Source organism: Sciurus vulgaris (assembly GCF_902686455.1).
Source record: "Sciurus vulgaris genome assembly, chromosome: 14".
NCBI classification, from domain to species: domain Eukaryota; kingdom Metazoa; phylum Chordata; class Mammalia; order Rodentia; family Sciuridae; genus Sciurus; species Sciurus vulgaris.
Window position 1 is genome coordinate 20,661,460 of NC_136475.1, and position 22,584 is coordinate 20,684,043.

At 43.6% G+C, this 22,584-nt stretch overlaps 1 protein-coding gene across 4 annotated transcripts in view; it reads left to right on the forward strand.

The window, feature by feature from the left end:
* Positions 1–22,584, forward strand: part of SH3RF3 (SH3 domain containing ring finger 3) — a 387,937-nt gene that overhangs the window by 255,553 nt on the left and 109,800 nt on the right. For all 4 annotated transcript variants that reach the window (XR_013759283.1, XM_079111162.1, XM_079111164.1 and 1 more), the window contains exon 3: positions 18,915–19,010. Coding sequence is in view for 3 of the 4 variants with exons in the window: in XM_079111162.1 (XP_078967288.1) it covers positions 18,915–19,010 (96 nt within the window). In the remaining variant the exon portion in view is untranslated. The remainder of the gene's footprint in view (positions 1–18,914; positions 19,011–22,584) is intronic.

The following is a 22,584-nucleotide window of genomic DNA, read 5'->3' on the forward strand; positions in this document are numbered from 1 at the left end:
TAATAACTGCCCTGCTCTGCAGTCACCTCTGTTCTAAATGTCTCCATATCAAGGTGCCGAAGGCCTTGGCAGCTCCCCAGAACTGCCTCGACTTGATTTCTGTTTGTTCCCTCTGTGTGCAGGAGTCTCCCGAGGTTTCCCTCCAGTGGGACACCTGGCCCCGCTTCCTGGCAGGACCTGGAATGATGCAGAGACACTTATGGCCACTGTCCTAGCAGCCTCCCCTTACCTCACATTCCAGTGACCCCAGGGCGCTCATACTCAGCTTCCCTGGTTAGTGCCACCCAGTTTACCTCCAGAGACCAGTTTGTCCTTTGGATAGGTTCCTTTCTGGCATTTGCAAGGACAGAGGGGTCTGCACAAAAATATGGTGCTGACTTTCCCCCAAAGCACATCATTGTGTTCGACTGGAGTCATGAAGCAGGTGAATTGAAGCTAGATTTTACCTTCAGTGTTGGCTTTTGAATAGTCCCATTAACATGGCATTAATTAAAGTTATTCTAAAACCAGTCTTTGTTTTATTTAAGAAGAGAATGAATAATTACTTTTTGTAAAGCAGATTTTTTAAAAGTGCATATTTTATAAGTTCTCAGTAGTCCCACTCCAAAAAGCTGGGCTCGTGCAAACACAAAGACAAAGGGCAGGTCCTGCCAACGGGGCTGAGGAGCTCTGCCTGCGAACAGCTCTTCGCCTGTGCCCCTGTCCACAGGGGTGCTGGGCTTCATGGTAAGGTACCTGTGCAGGTAATGACCCAATGACATACTCTGGTGGCTTTAGGAAGACACTTAACCTTGCTGGTCTAGATCAGCTTGTCTTCAAGTCAGTATTCAGTGCCCTCTCTGTGTGGTCAGTGGTCCCAGCAAAGAGCTGAGCTCAGGGCTTGGCACGCAGAGGGCCGGCTGAGTTGGGTTTTGGCAGTTTAATCACAATCTCTTATTTTCTTTCAACTATGAAATTCAGTAAATGTTTCTGAGTCCCTACTAGGTAACCTTCAGTTCGCGAGAATGTCGTCATCACCAGAGAGCTGTGGTTGGCTGTGAAGGGCTGGAGCCATCCTCATGAATATACTCTGCAATGCCCAGGAATCCTCACAGGCAGTGCCTGGCTGTGCAGAACCACTTTTGCACCTGACTGCAGAGGGCCCCAGGCTTGCCACCTCACCCCAACTCCTCACAGTGTTGCCATGTGGAGGAGACAACTGCTTTGGGGGTCCTCGCCTCTCACTCCCTTGCCCACTCCCAACTCCCAGGACCAAAAGGATGCTTTAAGTTGCCAAATTTGACAAACACCGCCATGATTTGTCCTGACTACTCACAGTTATGTTCTGTTGGTGTCTTCATAAGCCCCTCCCATGTGACCTCCTTAAAGTCATTCCCTGAGTGTTTAATTATCACCTATCAAAAGCACAAGGGCATGTCGGGTGCGGTGGTACACCCTGTAATTCCAGCTGCTCGAGAGGAGGCAGAGGCAGGAGGGTCACAAGTACAAAGCCAACCTCAACAACTTAGTGAGACCCTAAGCAACTTAGTGAGACGCCGTCTCAAAAAGTAAAAAAAATAAGGGCTTGGGTTGTGGCTCAGTGGCAGAGTGCTTGCCTAGCCTCTGTGAGGCACCGGATTTGATTCTCAGCTCTGCATATAAATAAATAAAATAAAAGCCCATTGACAATTTAAAAATATTTTTTAAAAACCTGAAAAACAGGCCGGGGGTGTGGTTCAGTGGTTAAGTGCTCCCTGGGTTCAATCCCTACTACTACCAAAAAAAAAAAGTAGGGGCTCTGTCCTTTGTAAAACAACCCAACATGAATCCCAGAAGATGCTCTCTGACCTAGAGGATAGACTTAGATGAGTAAAAATCAAATGCAGACAGAGTTTGGGTTCTTGAGTCAGATATAGATTCAAGTCACTTTATTGTATAGTGACTTTGGGACATTTACTTAGTCTTTGAGGCTCTTTTTCACTATAAAATGGAGTTGATATAGGGATTAGGTGAGCAAAGGCATTGGAAGAACAGAGCTCAAAATAGGTATTCCCATGAATATTTCCTGCCTGGTTCAGGAGAAGTTGTAGTTGTAACTCTGTCACATGGTGCCTATCGCTTACAGAACATAAATGTCTTCTTAAGCCACATGCTGCACGGACAGCTGAGGATTTCCAGGGCTATTCTGCTGCACTCTTACTTTCCTGGTGAACAAGTCCTGGAGAGGTTTGTCCAGGGTGCAAAATGGCCCAGCCCCTACTCCATGGCCAGCACAGCCAGCCAACTGGGCCAGTCTCCAGACCACTCTGTCATCCCTTCTTCCTCCTGAGTTGGAATTGGAATGTTTTCCAGGCTGGAAAGACTCAGGAACTTTTGACTTCTGCTTTTTGCATGTCCATGACTCAAAGTGAGATGAGCCCAAGAAGAGCCAGGGGTTGCTCGCCACTCTCTCCTCCCTCCTGAGCAGCCCTGTGCAGTCAGCTTTTCATCACCAGGACCAAAATACTCAAGAAACAACCGAGAAGAGGAAGAGTTTATGTCGGGCTCCTGAGGTTTGAGTCTATGGTCACCCTACTCTCTTGCTCTGGGCCTTGGGCTAAGGCAGAACCTCATGGTGGAAGGGTGTGGTGAGGAGGCTGGCAGGTAGGGAACAGAGCAAGAGAGGATTCAGGAACAAAATATAATCCCCAAGGGCATGTCTCCGATCCCTCCCTCCTCCAGCCACACCCCACCTGCCTACCGCTACCACCTAGTAGTTCATTCAGATTAATCGTCAAGTGGATTAATCCACCAGTTGGGTTATAGCTCTCAAAATCTAATCATCTCACCTCTGAACATTACTCTATTATCCAACATGAGATTTTGGGGGACACTTCATATCCAAACCATAACACCTCTCACCTGGCTTCTTTACCCTGGAAAAATTACCAAGGACCACATATGGTGGCACATGCCTGTAATCCCATTGACTCAGGAGGCTAAGCAGGAGAGTGGCAAGCTTGAGGTCAGCCTGGGCAACTTAGTGAGACCCTATCTCAACATTAAAAGTAAAAAGGGCTGGGCATGTAGCTCAGTGGTAGAGTGGCCCTGGATGCAATCCCTAATACTTAAAAGAAAAATCAAAGTAAGCCATAACGAGGGACTCTCAGGGGCCCAGTGCTCCTGTGAAGGTGACGTCGTCCTTCCCAGCTCAGCAGTCATCCTGCATCCTCCTTGTGCTCACTGTGCCTCCCGGGAAGGAAGAGTTTTTAACAGGGTGCTCAACTCAGAGGAATGAAGGGAGAGGGTCACTGGGAGTGGACGAGGCAGCCTTGGTGGCAGCTGCAGAACACCAGGCCCAGCCCCTTCTTTTGACATCAAGGCAGGGTTCAAAGGGAATGGTTTGCAGTTTAAACTAGATCTGAAGCTTTGTTAGAATATGTCCTGCATGCAGAACATGAGCTTCTCCCTATGGATGTGCCAGGAACCTGGCCCTGCCCCAGCACTCCTCCTTGCAGGTCCCCAGCCTGTTCTCCTGGGGTGGATGGGGTGACTTCAAGGTCATGTCATATGGTAGGTGCCTTTACTCAGAATTCACCAATGGCTTCTCATATCCCTTTGGCACAACTCATACTGGCTCCAGGACCCAGTACCTTCATCCTTTCAGACCTTTTACTGCTGGCCTCTGGCCATGCCTGGCCACCCTGGGCTTCTGGTTGCTTCCCCCTCCAAGGGGCCACTGACTTCCCAAGGGCCTGTGTATCTCCTCCTCACAGCCTGGAGTCCTGCCCACCCATTCACAGCAAGCCCCTTGTCCTTGCAGGGCCGCCCCACCCTGTGCAATGGAGCCTCATCCACTCTATACCCCACCTTTCTCCTCCTGAGATGTAGGTATTTGTAACATGACCCTGAAAGTGGGTCATGATCACTTACTGCCCATGCCCAGCATGGGATACCCAGGAGGGACATTGGAGATAACCTGACCATGAAGCTGAAAATGTTCTGCATGGGCGGGGTGAGGGGGTCTAGCTGTTGAGGGTGCTCATTTCTTCTCATCCTTTTCTCCATGGCCCATTCATTCACTCTCCAGACATATCAAGCCCTGGTTGTGTTCCAGGTGCCTGCTTGGTGCCAGGTAGTGAGGTAAGCGCCACAGAGTCCCATCATCAAATGCTTATGACTGACAGTGGATAGACAGACAGGCGAGACTGTCCTGGGCACGTGTGCTTGTGTGCGCAGTGTGGGGAGCTCCAAGCACCAAGAGGATTTGACCTCTGACTTCTTCCCTCTCTCCTGGGCCTATGCTGTGATCAAAGGTTCCTTCAGCCCAGAGGTGTGCCTCTGCCTCGCTCTGAGTGGCCCTGGGCCCCTGCAGCCTCTGGAGTTGAGGCAGGTGAGCAAGCCATCTGCTGAGCCGCTGAGATGGCAGCAGGACCAGGACCAGGACTGAGGCCACAGAGCTAGCCTGCTCTTAGGGTCAGTGGCATCCAGTGATTCCAAGAAATCTTACCACAAAGGGCAGAAATGATCAGAGGCATAATTCTGTGTCATTTCTCAGGGGGGGAAAAAAAAAGACTGAGGTATTTCTGAGCTTTACCTTTTTAAAATGTTCCCTTCTGTCTGCAAAACAGAATGGTTGGAGCACTCTGTTGGTGACCTGCTGCCTGTGGCAAGGCTGGGTCACAGTCAGGTTGCAGCTCAGTTAGGGGCACATAGGATGCTGCACTCAAGCAGACCCACGAGGCTGATGGCAGCCGGGTGTCACTGAAGGCCACCTCTGGGCTCTGGTTTGTTCCTGCTCCTTAGAAATACTTTGAGTGCAGGAGAGAGCAGAGGTAAGGAAGATGTATGACCTCCAGGAGAGCAGGCTCTTGGGTATTCATGCCCCTCTGGGAACCATCTCCAGGGGTTACACATGTCATGTTGACACACAGCTCATTTAAGAGAGTAAAATATTAGGGACTTGGATTCTCCAGGTCTCCAAGGTTTCAGCTCTCATGGCATTTCAGGCTGAGCCCCAAAATGCTTGATATGAGCCATGAAATTTACCAAGCTGTAACCTGTAAGGCAGTGTCGAAGGGCAGTGTGCTGTGCCAGCCACCCACAGTCAGCTCAGAAGGGGCAGGGAGGTCGACTGTCTGCGCTCCAACCCTCAGCTGCTGTTCTTAACAGAGGCCCATCTGTTTTTGCAGTTTTCTTTTTTCCTGGGTGGAAATGAACACACAGACTTGGGAGGAGGTGGATAAATGAATTAAAAACACATTTAAAGGCCACTTATAGATCAGAGGTCTGGTTGTGTCACCTAAGTCCTTTACAAATTTATTTCCCACTAAGCCTCGGGGAAGAAGGGCAATATAGTTTTTTTTTTTTTATAACTACTTTGGATTCATAGCCCAAACTTACAATCATTTAGGACCACCCAGAGACCACCTGAATGCCAAGGCGAGCCATAGCCATAAGGCAATAGCATTTGGTGTGTTTTCAAAAACTTGGAAATATCAGGGAATAGGGAAAACAGCATATGGAAGTCTACTGGCCCACAGTGAGTAATGAGTACTTGACATGAAACCTGTAAATGAAATTGAGTTTTGCATCTGAAAGGGAAATGATGTCGTGGAAAAAATTTTCATTCATAAAAATTCTTGAATGCTGCCATATTAACCCAGAAGCATGTCTACCTCTTGGATCAGTGGTGTCTTTGGTGTCTGGTTTGGTTTGGTCTACTCATCTACAACTGATAAATTAAGGATGCATTGTCTAAATCCTGCCTGCCACCTGTTTTTGTAAATAAAGTTTTATTTATGTATTCAGTGGCAGTTATGCTTCAGAGGTAGAGTTGAGTAGTCGGCCCACAAATCCTGAAATGTTTACTCTCTGATCCTTTCTAGAAAACGTGTACCAACCTGTGATGTAGAGCACAGGTCTACAGAGACCAGATGCACAGTTTCTGTCCCTGTAAGTTACCCAGCATGACTCTGTCCATGGCGACCAGGAGCCGCCATGTTGTGGGGTGCCTGTGAGGAAAGAGTGGGCATCACAGGGGTGCCCTTCTCCATGAAGTAGCTGCTAAAAACTTGGCAGTCAAGTTTGCCACCTTCATGGAATTTTAAGAAGGTATTTCTCCATGTACCTAAGAGTCTGCAGAATACTATTTCCTCCTCCCTTATCATTCTGAAAGCACTAGTTTTTGAAACATGACAACAAACCAAACGATCTGCTGTGATCCAGCCAATGAAAAATTGGCCACTTTTTCTGGACTTTTGCTGGGGCCTAGAGAAGTCATAGTAGATTCTAGAGCACACCAGAATTCATGCTGGTAACACACTAGAGTGGGTTTTTTCATTGCCAGCACTCACACATTCCTCTTTGGGGATTGTCTTCATTGTGTAAGTTTGGTGAGAGGCAGAGCTGTGGGAAATCTTCCTAAACAGTCAAGGCAAAATTAGTTACTTATTTTTAGGCAAGAAGAGTGGCTAGCTCCCTGCACTCCAGTGTCCGCCCAACTCAACCATATGAGGGCTCCTGAATTGGAGGTTGGGGATCCTGCCACTGTCCTGAAATCCCAGCCAGCCACAGGAACCAGGAACCTCTATAGATATTTGAGCCACAATAGACACCTGTCACAAGGTTCTCCAAACCACAGCTGTGTCCACTTTGGACTGCATCTCCTCCAGATGGAGCTATGCAGGTTCCACCTGCGCATCCACTAACCTCACACTAGTGCATTTGACCCTACTTGTTAGGTTATGATGAGGTTTTGCTGTACATACATCATATGGTGTAATGATCACCTCTTCAAGCAGGCTTCCCCACCTTTTTGAAAAGGGATTATTTCTTCTCCTTGGCCATGAACACCCCTCCCAGGGCATAGCACTTAGGTGATACTCACATGTGTTGTTGGTTCTATGAGGGACAGGTTGACCCTACTGAACACTGAGAGTGTGACAAATTCCCCAACCTAAGCAGCAGTGCCATCTCTGGAAGAGTCTACCTCTTAGTAACCTGCAGTTCTTAGTGCATCCCACCCTCTCAGATGACCCAGTACAGACCCTGCTCTGCAGCATGATGTTTGCGCCAAGGTACAGAGACAGGTCTTGGCCTCCACAGCACTCTTGTTCCCAGACTCACGCTCCCACCTCTCTCCTAGCTTTCTGGAATAGGTTCCAGACTCCTGGCCTCATTGCTGGCTTTATTCCTGTGGGTTGTCCCTTTAGGGATTTAATACATCCACATACAATAGTCAAGGTGCTCATGACTTAGCCATACTGGGTAGACTATTGCCTTGCTTTGCTTTTCTATCTCTTCTTCCTTCCTTCCTTCCTTCTTTCTTTCTTTGGTTTTCTTTCCTTCCTTTCTTACTTTCTTCCTTCCTTCCTTCCTTCCTTCCTTCCTTCCTTCCTTCCTTCCTTCCTTCCTTCCTTCCTTCTTTCTTTCCTTCCTCTCCCTCTTTCTTTCCTTTCCTCTCCTTCCTTCCTTCCTTCCTTCCTTCCTTCCTTCCTTCCTTCCTTCCTTCCTTCCTTCCTTCCTTCCTTCCTTCCTTTCTCTTTCTTTCTCTCTCTCTTTCTCTCTCTCTCTCTCTTCTTTCTTTCTTTCTGGTGGAAGGAGGAACAAAACAGAACACAACAAAAACCTTCTCATCTAAGTATAGTATAATATGCCAAAAAGTTCTCTAATCATAATTGTGCATCCTGATGATTATCACAAAAAGAAAATAGTCTTGTGATCACTACATAGTCAAGAAGAGCCTCCACATCAGCACACCAGGTCCTCTGCCCATCATCATCCCATCCTCCCATGTCTGCCAGCACCATGGATGAGTTGTGTTTGTCCTTGAACTTCACGTAAATGATATCAAATACAACAGACTCGGAGCCCAGCTTTGTTTTCTCTCACTGTTGTATGTATGAACTACGCCCAAGTTGTGATGGGGTGCTGAAGTTTGTTCATTTTCATTGCTTTATGATGCTGTTATCTATTTCTAAAAATAGATTTGACTTTTTAGAGCAGTTCTGGATTCATAGAAAGATTGAGCAGAGGTTAGAGATTTGCCATATATCCCCTGCCCCGCAGGTACAGCCTCTTCCATCGTCAGCACCGCCAGAGGGGTACATTTCTTACCATCAGGGAACCTGTACTGACATATTATCACCCAGTGGCCCTTATTTACCTGAGGGTTTCCTCTTGTTGTATGTTCCATGGTTTGGAACAAATAGAATGATGGGATCCATCATAATGGGATCCTGCAGAGTAGTTTTATTGCTCTGAAAATCCTTGTCCTCTACCTGTTCCTACTTTCCTTGCATTCAATCCTTTTCAGCCACGGATCTCTTGACTGTCTATAGTTTTGCCTTTTCCAGAATGTATGTAGCTGGAATCACACCATATGTAGCCTCTTTGGATTGACTTCTTTCAATTACAGTGTTCATTTCAGTCTTTTCATAACTCAGTGGCTCATTTCTTTTTATTGCTGAATAATATTCCATTGTTTGGATTACCACAGTTTATTTATACATTCACTTACTGAAGGACATCTGGGTCCCTTCTGAGTTGGGGTAATCATGAATAAAGTTGCTGTTACATTCATGTGCAGGTTTGTGGATGAACATAAATTTTCATCTCCTTTGGGTAAACACCAAGGAGCATGATGACCAGATTGTGTCATGAAAGCCTGTTTAGTTTTTGCAATAAACACCAAACTATCATCCATAGTGGCTGTACAATTTTGCATTCCTACCAGCTGTGAATGGGAGTTCCTAATGCTCCACATCCTTGTCGGCATTTGGTGTTCTCTACGTTCTGAATTTTGGCCATTCTGAGCAGCATGTTGTGGATCTCATTGTTTTAATTTTCATTTCCTGGATGACATATGACATGGAGCATATTTTCATATTTTTATTTACCATCTGTATATTTTAGTGAAATGCCTGTTAAGGTTTTTGGTGCATTTTTAAATTGGATTATGTATTTTCTTATTTTGAGTTTTGAGACTTCTTTGTGTATTTTGAATGTTAGTCCTTTATCACAGTCTTTTACAAAGATTTCCTCCCAGTTCGTGACTTGTTCTCATTCTCTTGACATTGTCTTTTGCAGAGCCCAAGGTATTAATTTTAGTGAAGCTCATCTTATCAGTTCTTTCATGGATGGTATCTTTGGTGTTGCCTGCAAAAAGTCATTATCAGCCAAGCACAGTGGTGCATACCTCAAATCCCAGCCACTCAGGACACTAAGACAGGAGGATGGCAAATTTAAAGCCAGCCTCAGCAACCAAGCAAGGCCCTAAGCAACTTAGTGAGATCCTGCCTCAAAATAAAGAATAGGAAGGACTGGGGATATAGCTTAGTGGTAAGGTTCCCCTGGGTTCAAGTCCCAGTACTGATTTTTTAAAAAGTTCTTGCCAAATCCAAGGTCATATAGATTTTCTTCTACATTATCATCCAGGGCTTATATAGCTTTATAGCTTTACATTTTATATTTATGTCTGGGATCCATTTTGAGTTAGGTTTTGTGAAGGGTGCTTAGATCCTTTTTTTTTTTTTTTTTTTTTTTTTTTTTGAGCAACATGTCCCGTTTTCCCAGCGTCATCTGTTGAAAAGACTATCCATTGCTTTTCCTTTGCTCTGCTGCCAAAGATTAACTGTACTGATGTGGGTTTATTTCTGGGTGCTCTGTTCTGTTCCACTGATCTGTTTGTCTGTTCTTTCAACAGTGCCACACTGGCTTCATAACTTTTAAGTTTTAAGATCAGGCATATCAGTCTTTGTTTTTCTCCTTCAATTGTGTTGGCTATTCTGAGGCTTTTGCTTCTCCATATGAACTTTAGAATTAGTGTCTCAATATTCATAAAATAAATGCCCTGCCAATATTTTGATAGGGTTATGTTGAAAGTATAAATTAAGTTGGGAAAAACTGACATTGTGACAGTCCATAATGTTCGCATTTGTCTCTATTTATTTAGTTATTTTTTGATTTCTTTCATCAGATTTTTGTAGCTTTCTTATATAGATCTTGCACATATTTTGTTAGATTTATACCTAAGTATTTAATTTGTGGGTAGGCCTTGTAAAATGGTATTGTGTTTTTATTTTAAATTCCACTTGTTCATTGCTGGTGTATAGGAAAGCAACCGATTTCTTATATTAACCTTGTATCCTGCAACCTGTCACTTATTTGCTTCAAAGTCTTTGATTGTCAAATTTTCTTTTTCTTTTTTTCAAAGCTGTTTGGCATAAATCCCTCTCTGCCAGATTCTCTACATAGACAATCATGTCATCAACAAACAAAAAAATAGTTTCTTCTTTTCTAATCTGTACACCTTTTATTTCATTTTTATATTGCATTAACTAGGATTTTCAGTATGATGTTGAAAAGCAATGGTAACAAGATACACCCTTGGTAACAGGATATATCCTTGCCTTATCCCTGATTCTGATGAAAAGTTTCAAGTTTTTCACCACTAAAGATAATATTAGCTGTAGGTTTTTAAGAGATTATTTTTTGTCAAGTTGAGGAAGTTCCCTTATATTTCTATTTTTCTGAGGGTTTTTTAAAATCATAAATGGATGTTGGATTTAGTCAAATTCTTTTCTGAGCTTATTGATATGAGCAAAGGGTTTTTCTTCTTGAGCCCATGAATGTGATGAATTGCATTAATTAATTTTTGCCTTGCATACCTGGGATAAATCCCACTTGTTTATGGACTTGATTTGCTAAGATTTTGTTGAAGATTTTTGCATCCATGTTCATTAAATACATGGTCTGTAGTTTTCTTGTAGTGGTTTGCCTGATTTTGGAATTAGGGTGGTGTTGGCCTCATAGAATGAGTTAGGAAGTTACACCCTTATCTATTCTATCTTCTGGGAGGGAGTGTAGAAAATTGGTATAATTTCTCCCTTAAATGTTTGTAGAATTCACCATTGAACCTCTCTGGGCCTGGTACTTGTCGGAAGTTTATTATTGATTCAGTTTCTTTAATAAATATAGTCCTACTTTATAGACCTATTTAGATTATCTTGTGTCCTTTCAAGGGATTGTTGTTTTCATCTGAGTTATCAGACTTGTGGACACAGTTGTTCTTAGTATTCCTTGATTATACTTTTAATGTTCATTGAACATGTAGTGACCTCATCTCTTATTTCTGATATTAGTAATTTACATTCTGTCTCTTTTTTTCTGAATTAGCCTAGCTGGGACCCTTTGAATTTTATTTATCTTTTCAAAGACCCTACTTTTGGTTTCATTGATGTTCTCTGTTGATTTCTTGTTTTTAATTTCATTGATTTCTATCTTAATTTTTAGTGTATCCTATTTTGTTTACTTTGGATTTAGTTTGTTCTTTTTTTTTCCTAGTGTCCTAAAGAGGAAGCTGAGACTATTAATTTTAGGTCTTCTTTTCTGATTATGTATTTAGTGCCATAATTTTTCCTCTAATCACTGTTTTCACTGCATCCTACAACTTTTGGTATGTTATGTTTTCTTTTTTATTTAGTTTAAAACATTTTGAAATTTCTCTTGAGTTTTCTCCTTTGACCCAAGTGTTATTTAGAAGTATATTGTTAACTTTATGATTATTTGGGTATTTTCCAAGCTCCCTTTTTGTAGCTCATTTCTAGTTTAATTTCACTGTGGTCCAAGAGTAGACAGTGTACGATTTCTATTCTTTTAAATTTGCCAAGTTGTATTTTATGGCCCTAAATGTCACTGTCTTGGCAAATGCTCCCTGTGAGCTTGAGAAGAATGTGTAATTCACCGTTGTTTGATGAAGTATTCTGTGGATGTCAATTATATCCAGCTGATCGATGGTACTGTTGAATTCAACTATGTCCTTACTGATGTTTTGCTTGCTGGATCTGTTCATCTCTGATACAAGAGTGTTAAAGTCTCCAACGATAACAATGGATTCATCTGTTTTTCCTTGCTGTTCCATCAGTTTTTGCCTATGTCTTTTGACACTTCGTTTTGTCTTTTTGGAGAATTGACTCCTCTCTCATTAGGTAGTGCCCCTCTTTATCCCTCATGACTCTTTGCTTTGAAGACTACTCTGTCTAAAATAAATAAAGCTATCTTTTGACTAGTGTAAACACTGTATATCTTTCTTCATCCATTTACTTTTTTTTTTTTTTACTTTTACAGACTTCATTTTGATTCATTGTACACAAATGGGGTACATCTTTTTGTTTCTATGGTTGTGCATGATGTAGATTCACACCATTCGTGTAATCATACATGTATATGCGGTAGTGATATCTGTCTCATTCTACCATCTTTCATACCCCCGCCCCCTTCTCCCTCTCATTTCCCTCTATGTAATTTAAAGTGCCTCCATTTACTTTTAACATATTTGTGTGTTTACATTTAAAGTATGTTTCTTGTAGATAACATAGAATTGGGTCTTGTTTTTTGACCCATTCTGATAGTCTCTTAATTTGTATATTATATCATTGATTAATGATTAGTTATACAGTTATATTAAACTCTACCATATTTGTTTTGTCTTTGTTGCCCTTGTTTTTTGCTCCTTTTTATCTTCTACTCTTTTTCTGCCTCTTGTGGTTTTGAGTGAGCATTGTTTATAATTTCATGTTCTCTTTTCTAAGCATTCTTTCTTATGACTCTTTTTAGTCATTGTCTTGGAACTTGCAATATACATTGACAACTCATCCAGGTCTACTGTAAAATAACCCTACATTGCTTTTTGGGTAGTGTGAGTACCTTATAATAACAAAATAATCTTTACTTTTCCCTACCATCCTAATAGCATTGCTGATGTTGTTGTTTTCCTAATACATAGGCCTAGGTAAATGTGTATCTAGACACACACACATAAGAAGGCACGATCAAAAGTATTGTTTCTGTTTTCGTGGGCAAATTCTTATTTGTTAGATCAAGTAAGAACAAGAAAAGTTGGCCTGAGGTTGTAGCTCAGCAGAACTCCTGCATAGCACGCATGAGCTCTGGGTCCAATCTCCAGCACGGCCATTTTACTGCCCCTTATTCCTTCTCTCAAGCAGTTAAACACTTTCTTTCTTTATGTAGATCAGAGTTTCTAATCCTTATTATTTTCCTTCTTTCTAAAGAGTGTCTTTTACTATTTCTTGCAAGACAGTGGCAACAGATTCCTTCAACTTTTGTCTGGGAGATTTTTATTTCTTCTTCACTTTTGAAGGATAATTTTGGAGAATGTAGAATTCTAGGTTGGTAGGTTTTTTTCCCCTTGCTTCACTCCACTGTCTTCTTGCTTGCATGGTTTTAAGAAGTCAAATGTAATTCTTATTTTTGCTTTTAATCTCCCTGCATATAAGTTTTTTCTTTTCCCTCTCTGCTTTCTTTCCATATGTTTCCTTATCTTTCATTTTCTACAGTTTGAGAATGTTATTTGTAGATGCAGTTTTTCTGACATTTATCCTGCCTGATGTTCCCTAAGCTTCCTAGATCTGTGATTTGATACCTGACATTAATTTGGAGAAATTCTTAATCCTTATTATAGCAAAGACTTTTCCCGTTTCTTTCTTTGTTCTTATGGTATTCTCACTATAGGTATGTTGTCCCAAGTTCTTGGATGTTCTGTTCTGTGTTTTTATTTTCATCATTGTTTTCTCTTAGTTTTTCTGTTTGGGAGGTTTCTGTCATGCTCTGCTCAAGCTCAGAGATTCTTTCCTCATGAGGAGCCATGTCCTGTCTTTTCATAAGCCCATCAAAGGCAGTCTTCTTTTCCATTACAGTGTTTTTGATCACTAGCATTTCTTTTATGGTTCTTAGAATATATCCATTGCTCTGCTTACATTGCCCATCTGTTCTTGCAGGCTGTCTACTTTATCCACAAGAGCCCATAGCATTTTAATTGCAATTGTTTTAAATTCTCAGTCTGCTAATTCCAACATCAGTTGCCATATCCGAATCTGGGTCTGGTGCTTATTCATTTTCAAACCACGTTTTTCATCTTTTAGTACGTCTTGCCATTTTCTCCTGATAGCCAGAGATGTACTTCAGAAAAGGAATGACTATAAATAGCCTTTAGTGGTATGATGGTCAGGTGTGTGGGGTACAGGTGTGCTGAGTGTTCTGTAGTCCTGTGGTTGGTTGGGTCTCAGTCTTTGTGAACTGTGATTCTGGGCTGTGAAACTTCACCTTGTTTCTTAGTCCCCATGCCCTTGCCCATTAGTTGAGCAAGGATATTTGGAGAGGGCTGGAGTTGAGTACTATCTTCGCCCAGACAGGTCACACTGTGATAAGCCCCCACAGGACTGGATCTAGTGCACTAGCTTCCCCAGGGCAGACCTTATTGGAAAGAACACTGTGCATTGGTGCATTTCAAAACAGCTCCCTTTCCTGTCCTACTTCCAGCAAGGGATTTTTCTTCAACATTTACCACAAGGACCTAGTAGACTTCCTGGAGGTAAAAGTCGCAAAAGTCGCTGCTGGGACCGGGTCCTCTGGAGGATATTTTCCTCAGACTTGTCCACACTGACTTCTCGCCATCAGATTTCCCTGCCTGATGCTGGCATCTGGAGAGGTGGCTGCTTCTGGGTTTCTGCTCCTCAAAGTTGTGATTCTCTCTGTTCACCTGTTGATGCTGCAGCTTTGGTGGGGCAGAGGTTTCCTGTGACCTCAGTTCTTTGGCAGATCTGAGAAGCACAGTTGGGTTTTCAATTTGTTCTGCTTGTCTACATGTTGTCAAGATGGAGCTACTTCTTAGGTGCCAGATTGGAAGATGAAAGTCACACTATTCTTTTTTTTTGACTGAATGGTGTGTGTGCTGACATAACTTTTACAACCAGATAATAATGATAACCAGTGTGGAGGTTGTATTGAGCTAAAGGCCCCAAAGCCCTGCTTGCTATTTTATTTCTTATCAAAGAACATTTATATCATTTAATTTTTAGCCTAACTGCAGGAATTTATGATTATCTGTCAAATCAAACCTTTCTGTTTGTATCAGTAGCCCTTGCTGATGATTGTACTGAGGAAGCAGGCTCCTGACTCTTTGCATGTTATCTGTTCCTGTGGCATTGTGTACAAATCAGTTTTTTCTTCACAAAAGCAAAATAAACCCTTCTATTTATTTATTTATTTTGCAGGTTTGGGGGTCAAACCCAGCATGTTAGGCAAGTGTTCTACCCTAAGCTACATCCCCAGTCCTTTTAAAATTTTATTTCAAGACAGGGCCTTGTTAAGTTACCCAGGCTGGCCTCAAACTTGTGATCTCCTGCCCCAGCCTCCAGAGTAGCTAGAATTGTAGGCAAAAATAAACTGCTGACATTTGATTTTTCAACTTCCTTAAAAATTTCAAAGTTAAGTGACATATAGAGTGCCATCCAGAGGTGTAAGAAAATCTTAGGCCTCTTGTTTCCCTCCTGGATTTGTTTTCTGGTTTCTGAGGCAATTCTGTTATAAAACAGATTGATATTAATTGAAAATATTTGGGAAATAGAAAAGGACCTACCCCTTCCTTCTCCTAAAGTTATCCACTATACAAATTTTGGCATATACCTTGTCCCACTGTTTCTAAGTACATATATTTTTAATTTTTTCCCTATAAATAGGGTCATATTTTTAAAATCAATAATGATATGTTTATCTAATGGACTTTATACAAATGGGTTTTGAATCTTTTTAGTTTTCTGTCTTAAAATAACTACCAAGTTCACTTAATAAATTATAGTACATTAGTATAATAGAATGTTACTATATAGCTGTTAAAAGAGTGAAGGAGATCTATATGCATAGTCATAGAACAATCCTTACCAAAAGTGAGTGGAAAAAGCAAGGTCCATAATAGCGTGGAGGGTGTGCTACCATTGATGTGTTTTTGAAAGGCCTACGTGTGTTTGCTGTGCATTTGACTTCAGTTTTTCTCTAGTTTGACAAACACCAAAATGAACATCCTCAGAGCTAAGTCAATCTACACAGTGGATTTTCACAGGAAAAAACATGTCATGTTCAGGTCAGGGGGTGTTACAGGCTTTCAAGACTTGATAGGAACTGACAAACTGCCTGCCCTAAATTCACGTTCCTGTCCCTTGCCTACTGGCCGCCATGGTGAGTCACTTTCATATTCATCCATGCTAATTTGACAGGCAGAAAGAACACAGCAGAAGAAAAAGAATTTCTTCATTTAAAATTGTATTTCTTTGATTTTCAGTCAGGTCTGATATTTTAAAATGTGTTTAATGGGAATTTGCTTTTCTTCTTTTGTAAGTTCCTGGATTTTTGCCCCTGGCTTATTTTTCCTTTTAAGTATTTGTCTTTTCCCCCACTGTCATTTAAAGTCTCTTGATAGCTAGGAGAGGAAGCCTTTATCTCTCTTATAGTCTGCAAATATTTTTCTAGTTTGACTTTTTGTTTTTTGTACATTATTTTTAACATAAAGGATTTAGATTTTCTTCAGCCAAATCTTTGTTATCATACCTTATCCAGCACAAGATTAAAATCTATTCATATTTTCTTCTTAGATATTCAAGTTTTTAAAAACATGCCTTTAATCCTTATGGAATTATTTTTGGCATATTTTTAATGGTTAGCCATTTTCTAACTGATTATTGCTGGTATATGGGAAATCCAAAGATGTTTATGAATTTATTTTAAAATTGGCAGCCTTCCTCAAATCTCAAATTCTTATTTTGATTTTTAGTTGCTACTCTGTTTTTCTAGGTAAAAAAATATGGGTATATACCCATATTTCCAATATTTATACTTCTTGCTGTATTTTATTTCTTTGGCTTTAATGTCTCAAAAAGCATTAGATAATGGTGTGGCTCTTCAATTTTTCTTAACCAAAATTAATCTGGTGTCTTTTTCTCCTCTGTGTGTGTCCCTCCCACCAGTCCTCCACACTTGGCTCTAGACCCTCCCAGGGCTGAGCATCTGCTGGAAGCAAGCCCTGCAAAACACCATCTTGGAGTGAGAACTGACTACCTCACCCACATAAAGGGACTTGATTCCCTTGAATGCCTGTTGCATACTTCTGGCTTATGATATAAATTGGAAAAAGAGATACAACCACGTGTCATTTAATGACAGGGACATTTCTGAACAATAAATAAATGTGCCAGTGGGTAATTTAATCATTGTGTGGATATCACAGAGGCTGCTTACACAAATCCAGATGGCAAAGCCTACTCCACACATAGGAGGCATGGTACACAGATGAGGCATAGCCCGTTGTTCTAAGGGCCAGCATGACAACCTGAGGTTCAATCAAGCACCAGAGAAATCAGTGCAATCCAGAGATGCAATAAACACAATATGCACGAGGCAGCTGCTGGTGTAACATGGCTTGCTGTTTACAGGAAGCAGGAATACACTCTGAAACAATGGTTAAAAGTACAGCATAGTACATACATACATCAGTAACAGTCATTTATTGCCATCAAGTATTATGTGCTGTGCATAATCACATGTGCTGTACTTTCTCTGTGGCTGGTAGTGTAGTTATGTTTACACTCACAGTACCACCAATGTGTGCATACTGTGACAAGTACAAAGTCACCAGGTGGTAGACTTTTTCAGCTCCATTGTAATCTCATGGAACCAGGACTGTGTCATACACAGTCCATCATTAAGTTAAATGTCATTATGTGGAGCATGAGTGAGTTCTGAGGTCACAGATCTTCTCGTGAAAGCAGCTGGCAGCAGGGAGTGAAGGCAGGGAGAGTGGGGGTGTGACTGGACCCCCGCACGCTCTGCCCTGTCCCCACCCCCCACCCCCAATGGGAGGTTGAGAAGCATCCAAGGGCTCCATCCTGGCCTCTCCTTCTGAGTTCTCTGCAGGGTGTGACCAGCTTGCACCGGATGTTTCTCTCTCACCTGGGATGAACCCCCAAACTGTGCAACCCCACATCTCCCAGGGCAGCAGCATCCCAGATAACCATGGGAAGGCTGCCGAGCACGAGGCCCACTTACTTCTTCAAGGAACAGTACAGAGGCTCTTAGGGAAGGCAGATGGCACCTTCAGATCTAATGGGGGTTCTTCCCCTAGGCTGTCTTGGACCGTCAGCCCCTAGCACATCAAAGTGCCAGTTGGGCCAGCTGGGCTCCTAACAGCTGCCCAGGACAGGGCTCAGTGGGGGAAAGTTCAGGCAGACAGCCCTGGGGTGCAGGTTCCACACCACTAAAGGAAAGGTTTGTTCCGGGAGAATGACTTGGGGGCAGGGACTGCTTCTGTGGTCACCAGGCCTGCCCAGGGCATCCCTGTGGAGGCCTCTGCCCTCCTATCACTGGCTGTAGCTGTGTTTCTCTCTCCAGGTCCCCTCTGGTCACTTCCCCCTTTGGGTCACTCTCTCTTCTCGGGCCTTTCTTTCTTTCTTTCACCTACAACCTGCCTTTGTCTCTGGGGCTCCTGGCACCTCTGCCAATACCTGAGTATTTCCTTCCTCACCGACAGTCTGTCTCCCAGTCTTGGCTCCCCGAAAGCTCCTCTTCCTTCCTCCTCCTGCCTCTCTCCCTCTCCTTCCATCTGTTTCCACTTTGTACATTTATACTTGGTATTGTCTGATACGCCAAAGAATTTAAGAGGGTTATTCAAAGCTTTATGTGCTCACGACTCTAAATAAATGTAGTTGGATTGGGTTATTTTTTTCTTTGTTCTTTGATGAAGCCAGAAACTTAAAACATTTTCTACTTAGCTGAATTTATTTTTATTCAAAATATTTTCATTTCATTAAATAAATAATAGAAGCATGTGTTTTAAAATGCTAACTATATTGTAAAATGCTAAACTTTTCCATTTAGAGATCTTTGCAGCTATGATCAATAGCATCAGAGAGAGAGAGAGAGAGAGAGAAACAAGAGGAAAACTGTGGGTGAAATGAAAATTTGCTTTTTCATTTTTTCAGACATGCCAGAGTCTGAATGGACAATACACCCTTCTTAGAATCCTTTGTTGGCCTCAGTTGTACTAACCAGTCTCTTTTTTCCCTTTTTGGTGTGTGTGTCTACCTGGTGGGCTCTGGAAACCTCAGGATGAAGTTTTGACCGTGATCCGAAGAGTAGATGATAACTGGGCAGAAGGCATGCTGGGAGACAAGATCGGGATCTTCCCCCTGCTGTACGTGGAGGTAAGCTCAACACGCTCACCTCCCGTGTTGCTGTGCGGTCTGACCTGGAGCTCCTTTCTAAGGGAAAACTCTTCACCAGTACTGAGGTCAAGAGCTGCCACATGGGGCTTCCATGCAGACTGAGTGCCAAACACTTCTCAGTAGTTCTTTACTTTAATCCTCCCAACAACATGGACATCTGAAAACAGTAAGTGCCCCCACTTTACAGATGAGCAGACAGAGGGCCCACCAGGTTGGTGTTGGAGCACAGCCACCTGGTTCTAGACCTAGACCTTCTTCTGCTGCCCCGCATTGTCAACCACTGGTGACCTACACTTCACTCAGTGAGAAGCTCCCCTTGCCCACCTGCCCCCCTGGCACACGGGCCTCAAAAGACCATGAAGGATCTGGTGGGGGACACAGTCAGCTTTGTCACCCCCACCAGGTGGTGTGTGAATGCCAGTACATGTTTGTTAAAAATATCTGCAATTGTCCCCTTGTCTACAGAGTAAAATCCTATTACTTTGGCATTCCAGGCCCTCTGCAGTGTGGTCCTGATCTATTTTTCCAGCCTCATCTCCCCAAACTCCTTCCCCTCTCCCCCAGACATTCGGAAGAAAGTTTCTCCCACATTTACCTGGATAAGCGGCACAGGAGATTGAGACCCTCCTGTGAAACCCTTTGTCTTTACTTACTAACCTCCATGAGAACTTCCATGGGGACCATGAGTGGCCCTGACCACAACCTACCCTAAACACTGGTGAGACCAAGGGCCAGATGGAGCTTCATGCCACAGTTCATGAGGTTTGATTTTACCCCGCCCACCTTCGCCAGGCTGTCCCTGCACACCGGGGCCCCTGACCTCGCTCACAGGCAGACACAACACTACGTGAGTTCCTCCAGGGAACTCAAGGCTGCACAAGCAGATACTAGTTCAGGAGCCTCAGAGTGGCTCTGATCCTCAGCCCGTGATCAGCAGGCTCAATCTAGGCCAGAGAGACGTTGGCCGGGAGTAGCCCCCGTTCCTGGTTTCTGTGTGTTTGCTGATCTGTGGTCCTGAGAAGAGGCCGGGAACGAAAGGTGGGAACCACCTCTGCTGTGAGCAGCAGTTTCGAGATGGTGATTCAGGAGGAGTGTCACCTCCTGCAGTCTGTCAGAGTGCAGGGCCGTGTTCTGGATCTGAAGGAAGAGGAAGATTGTGAGGGTTGCGTTTGTTGTGACCCCGGGCAGTGGAGCATGCCGGAGGCCTATGGAAAATAGCCACGTGCCTGCGGTGGGTCTGACCGTGGGGACCTTAGGCTCTCGCTGTTTTCTTGCCTTACTATGCTATGTCACTCACAGAGGCAATAATAATTCAATGACATAAACCAAGTGGGGGATGACAGGATTTTTTCACCTGACTCAAAACTCTCTTGACTGGCTCCTTGTTGACCTCAGTTTGTCCCTGTCTCTCCATCGTCCATGCATCTTGTCATTCAGGGGACACAGAGTCTGAGACCTGCCCTCCACAGGCCTCCTGAGCCACCTGCTCCTGCCTGCCTCACTCTCTACCATGACTACATGCACAGGACTTTGACTTATCTTCCCTCTGGATGGTCTAATTCCTGTCTGGTCTTTTCATTTTGACCTTTTTTATCTGAAGGGTCCAGAGCAATGACTTGCAAATTTCAGTGAGAGTCAGAGTCACCTGAAAAGCTCTGGTCCCAGCCCTGAGAGCCTGGGGCAGTGGAAGGCCCTGCCCACATGGCGCCCCTGACCAGAGCTTGCGAGGTCCCCCTCACTTTCCCATTGCTACCTCCTGGCCCCAAGCCTAGTGGCCTTACCTCAGTCCTCATCCTCTGATTCCACATTAAACACACCCTTTTCTCTTGCAACCATGTTCCTTGGCCTCAAGACTTTGAAACATTCCCCTGAAACCCCTAACTACTTGTCTTATCCTGACTCCTGTCCCTCATGCTACTACATGGGGTGTCCTCTTTGGACCTTCCCTTGAATGCCAGGGCCTGTCATGTTTTCAGATGCTCTTCAACTGCATCTACTCTGAGAGCACCTTTGGGGGAACATGCTTCCGCTCTCCTACTGAGAAACCCCCATGGCCAGCCACACCCAGGACCCACGGCTGTCAAGGTTTCCCGTCCCTGAATATTCCTTTTGTCAGGCATCCTGGGGAGGGAACACTTCCCAGTTGGGCTAGGAACCCTCCCCAGCTGACCTGGACAGTCTCATCCCACTTCTCATGGGTGGTTTAACCCTGGAACTGCGTTCTCGGGGCCCTTGCTGGCTTCACTCTAGAGTGTTCAGAACATGACCGCCTCGAAGAACTGGTCTTAATCTGGAGATGGGCCCAGGGAAGCATCATCCACACTTTTAAAAAGCAAATGTCCTTGTGTATTCTTAAGGTAGACAACGTGTTATAAGATACATATACACAGTGAAGTGGTTACTGTAGTAGAACAAATTAGCATATCCGTCATCCATGTATCATTTTCCCCTGGGGCAAAAGCAGGTACTCATGTAGCTAGGCATGTAACTAAAACTTCAACTGTCATACACTATTCACTATTATGACCTGTAGCCCTCATGGTGGACCTTAGCTCTTCTGACTTGTTCATCCTGCATAAGATGCGCCTGCTTGTTCTTTGACCTACAGCTGCTCATTCACCCCACCCCTCCCCATTTCCTGGTAACCACTATTTTATTCTCTGTATCTCCACATTTGACTTTGTTTTTTGTTATTTTTTTTTTTTTTCTTGTGGTGCTGGGGATTGAACCCAGGACCTTGTGCATGCAAGGCAACCACTCTACCAACTGAGCTACAACACTGGCCCTTGACTTTCTTTTAAAGTCCATGTGTAGGGAGTTCAATGACTACTTTGGCTTATTTCTGGCTTATTTTACTCAGTCTCAGATTTATAGGCTGGGTGTCTGTAGTTCTAACTGCTCCGGAAGCTGAGGCAAGAGGATCACTTCAGCCCCAGAAGTTCAAGACCAGCCTGGGAAACACAATAAGATGCTGTCTCAGAAAAATGACGCTTAAAAATTAAATAATTAAACATTTGAAAATAAAGAAGTTGGGGAGGAAACTTGTCAGATTCCACGTTGCCCCACCAGTGAGACCCTTCTCGGCTAAGGCCAGGGATGCAAGGGGAATGGTGTGTCTGATTTTGCAGCTGGAACCAAACATATTCATCTGGAGTCACTGGGGGTCCGTGGCGCAACTCCAGGCCTTCTTGTTCCAGCGCAGAGCCAGCCTGTGTGAGGAACTGACCGCAGTTTGGAGTCACGGCCTCACCATTCACTCTCATACTTGGCGAGGGATTATTCCCGAGATCAGTGCTCCAGGCCAGTTGGGAAGATGCCTCACCTGTCTTTATGCTCCTCCTTGTGTTTAAGTTTTGTCAACACTTCCTGTTTAGAAAAGAGAGCAAGCAAATTGCAGGTGGTGGGCTAACATGCTGCACCCTGCATGTGCACCTGGGGAGAGCGTGGGGGCCTCCTTGTTCAACCGACACTGCCGAGAGAGAAAAGGCAGCCAGTTCTGCCTCCGTCTTGTTCCAGCTCAGCCACTGCAGGAGCTAAAAGCCACTTTCTTCTG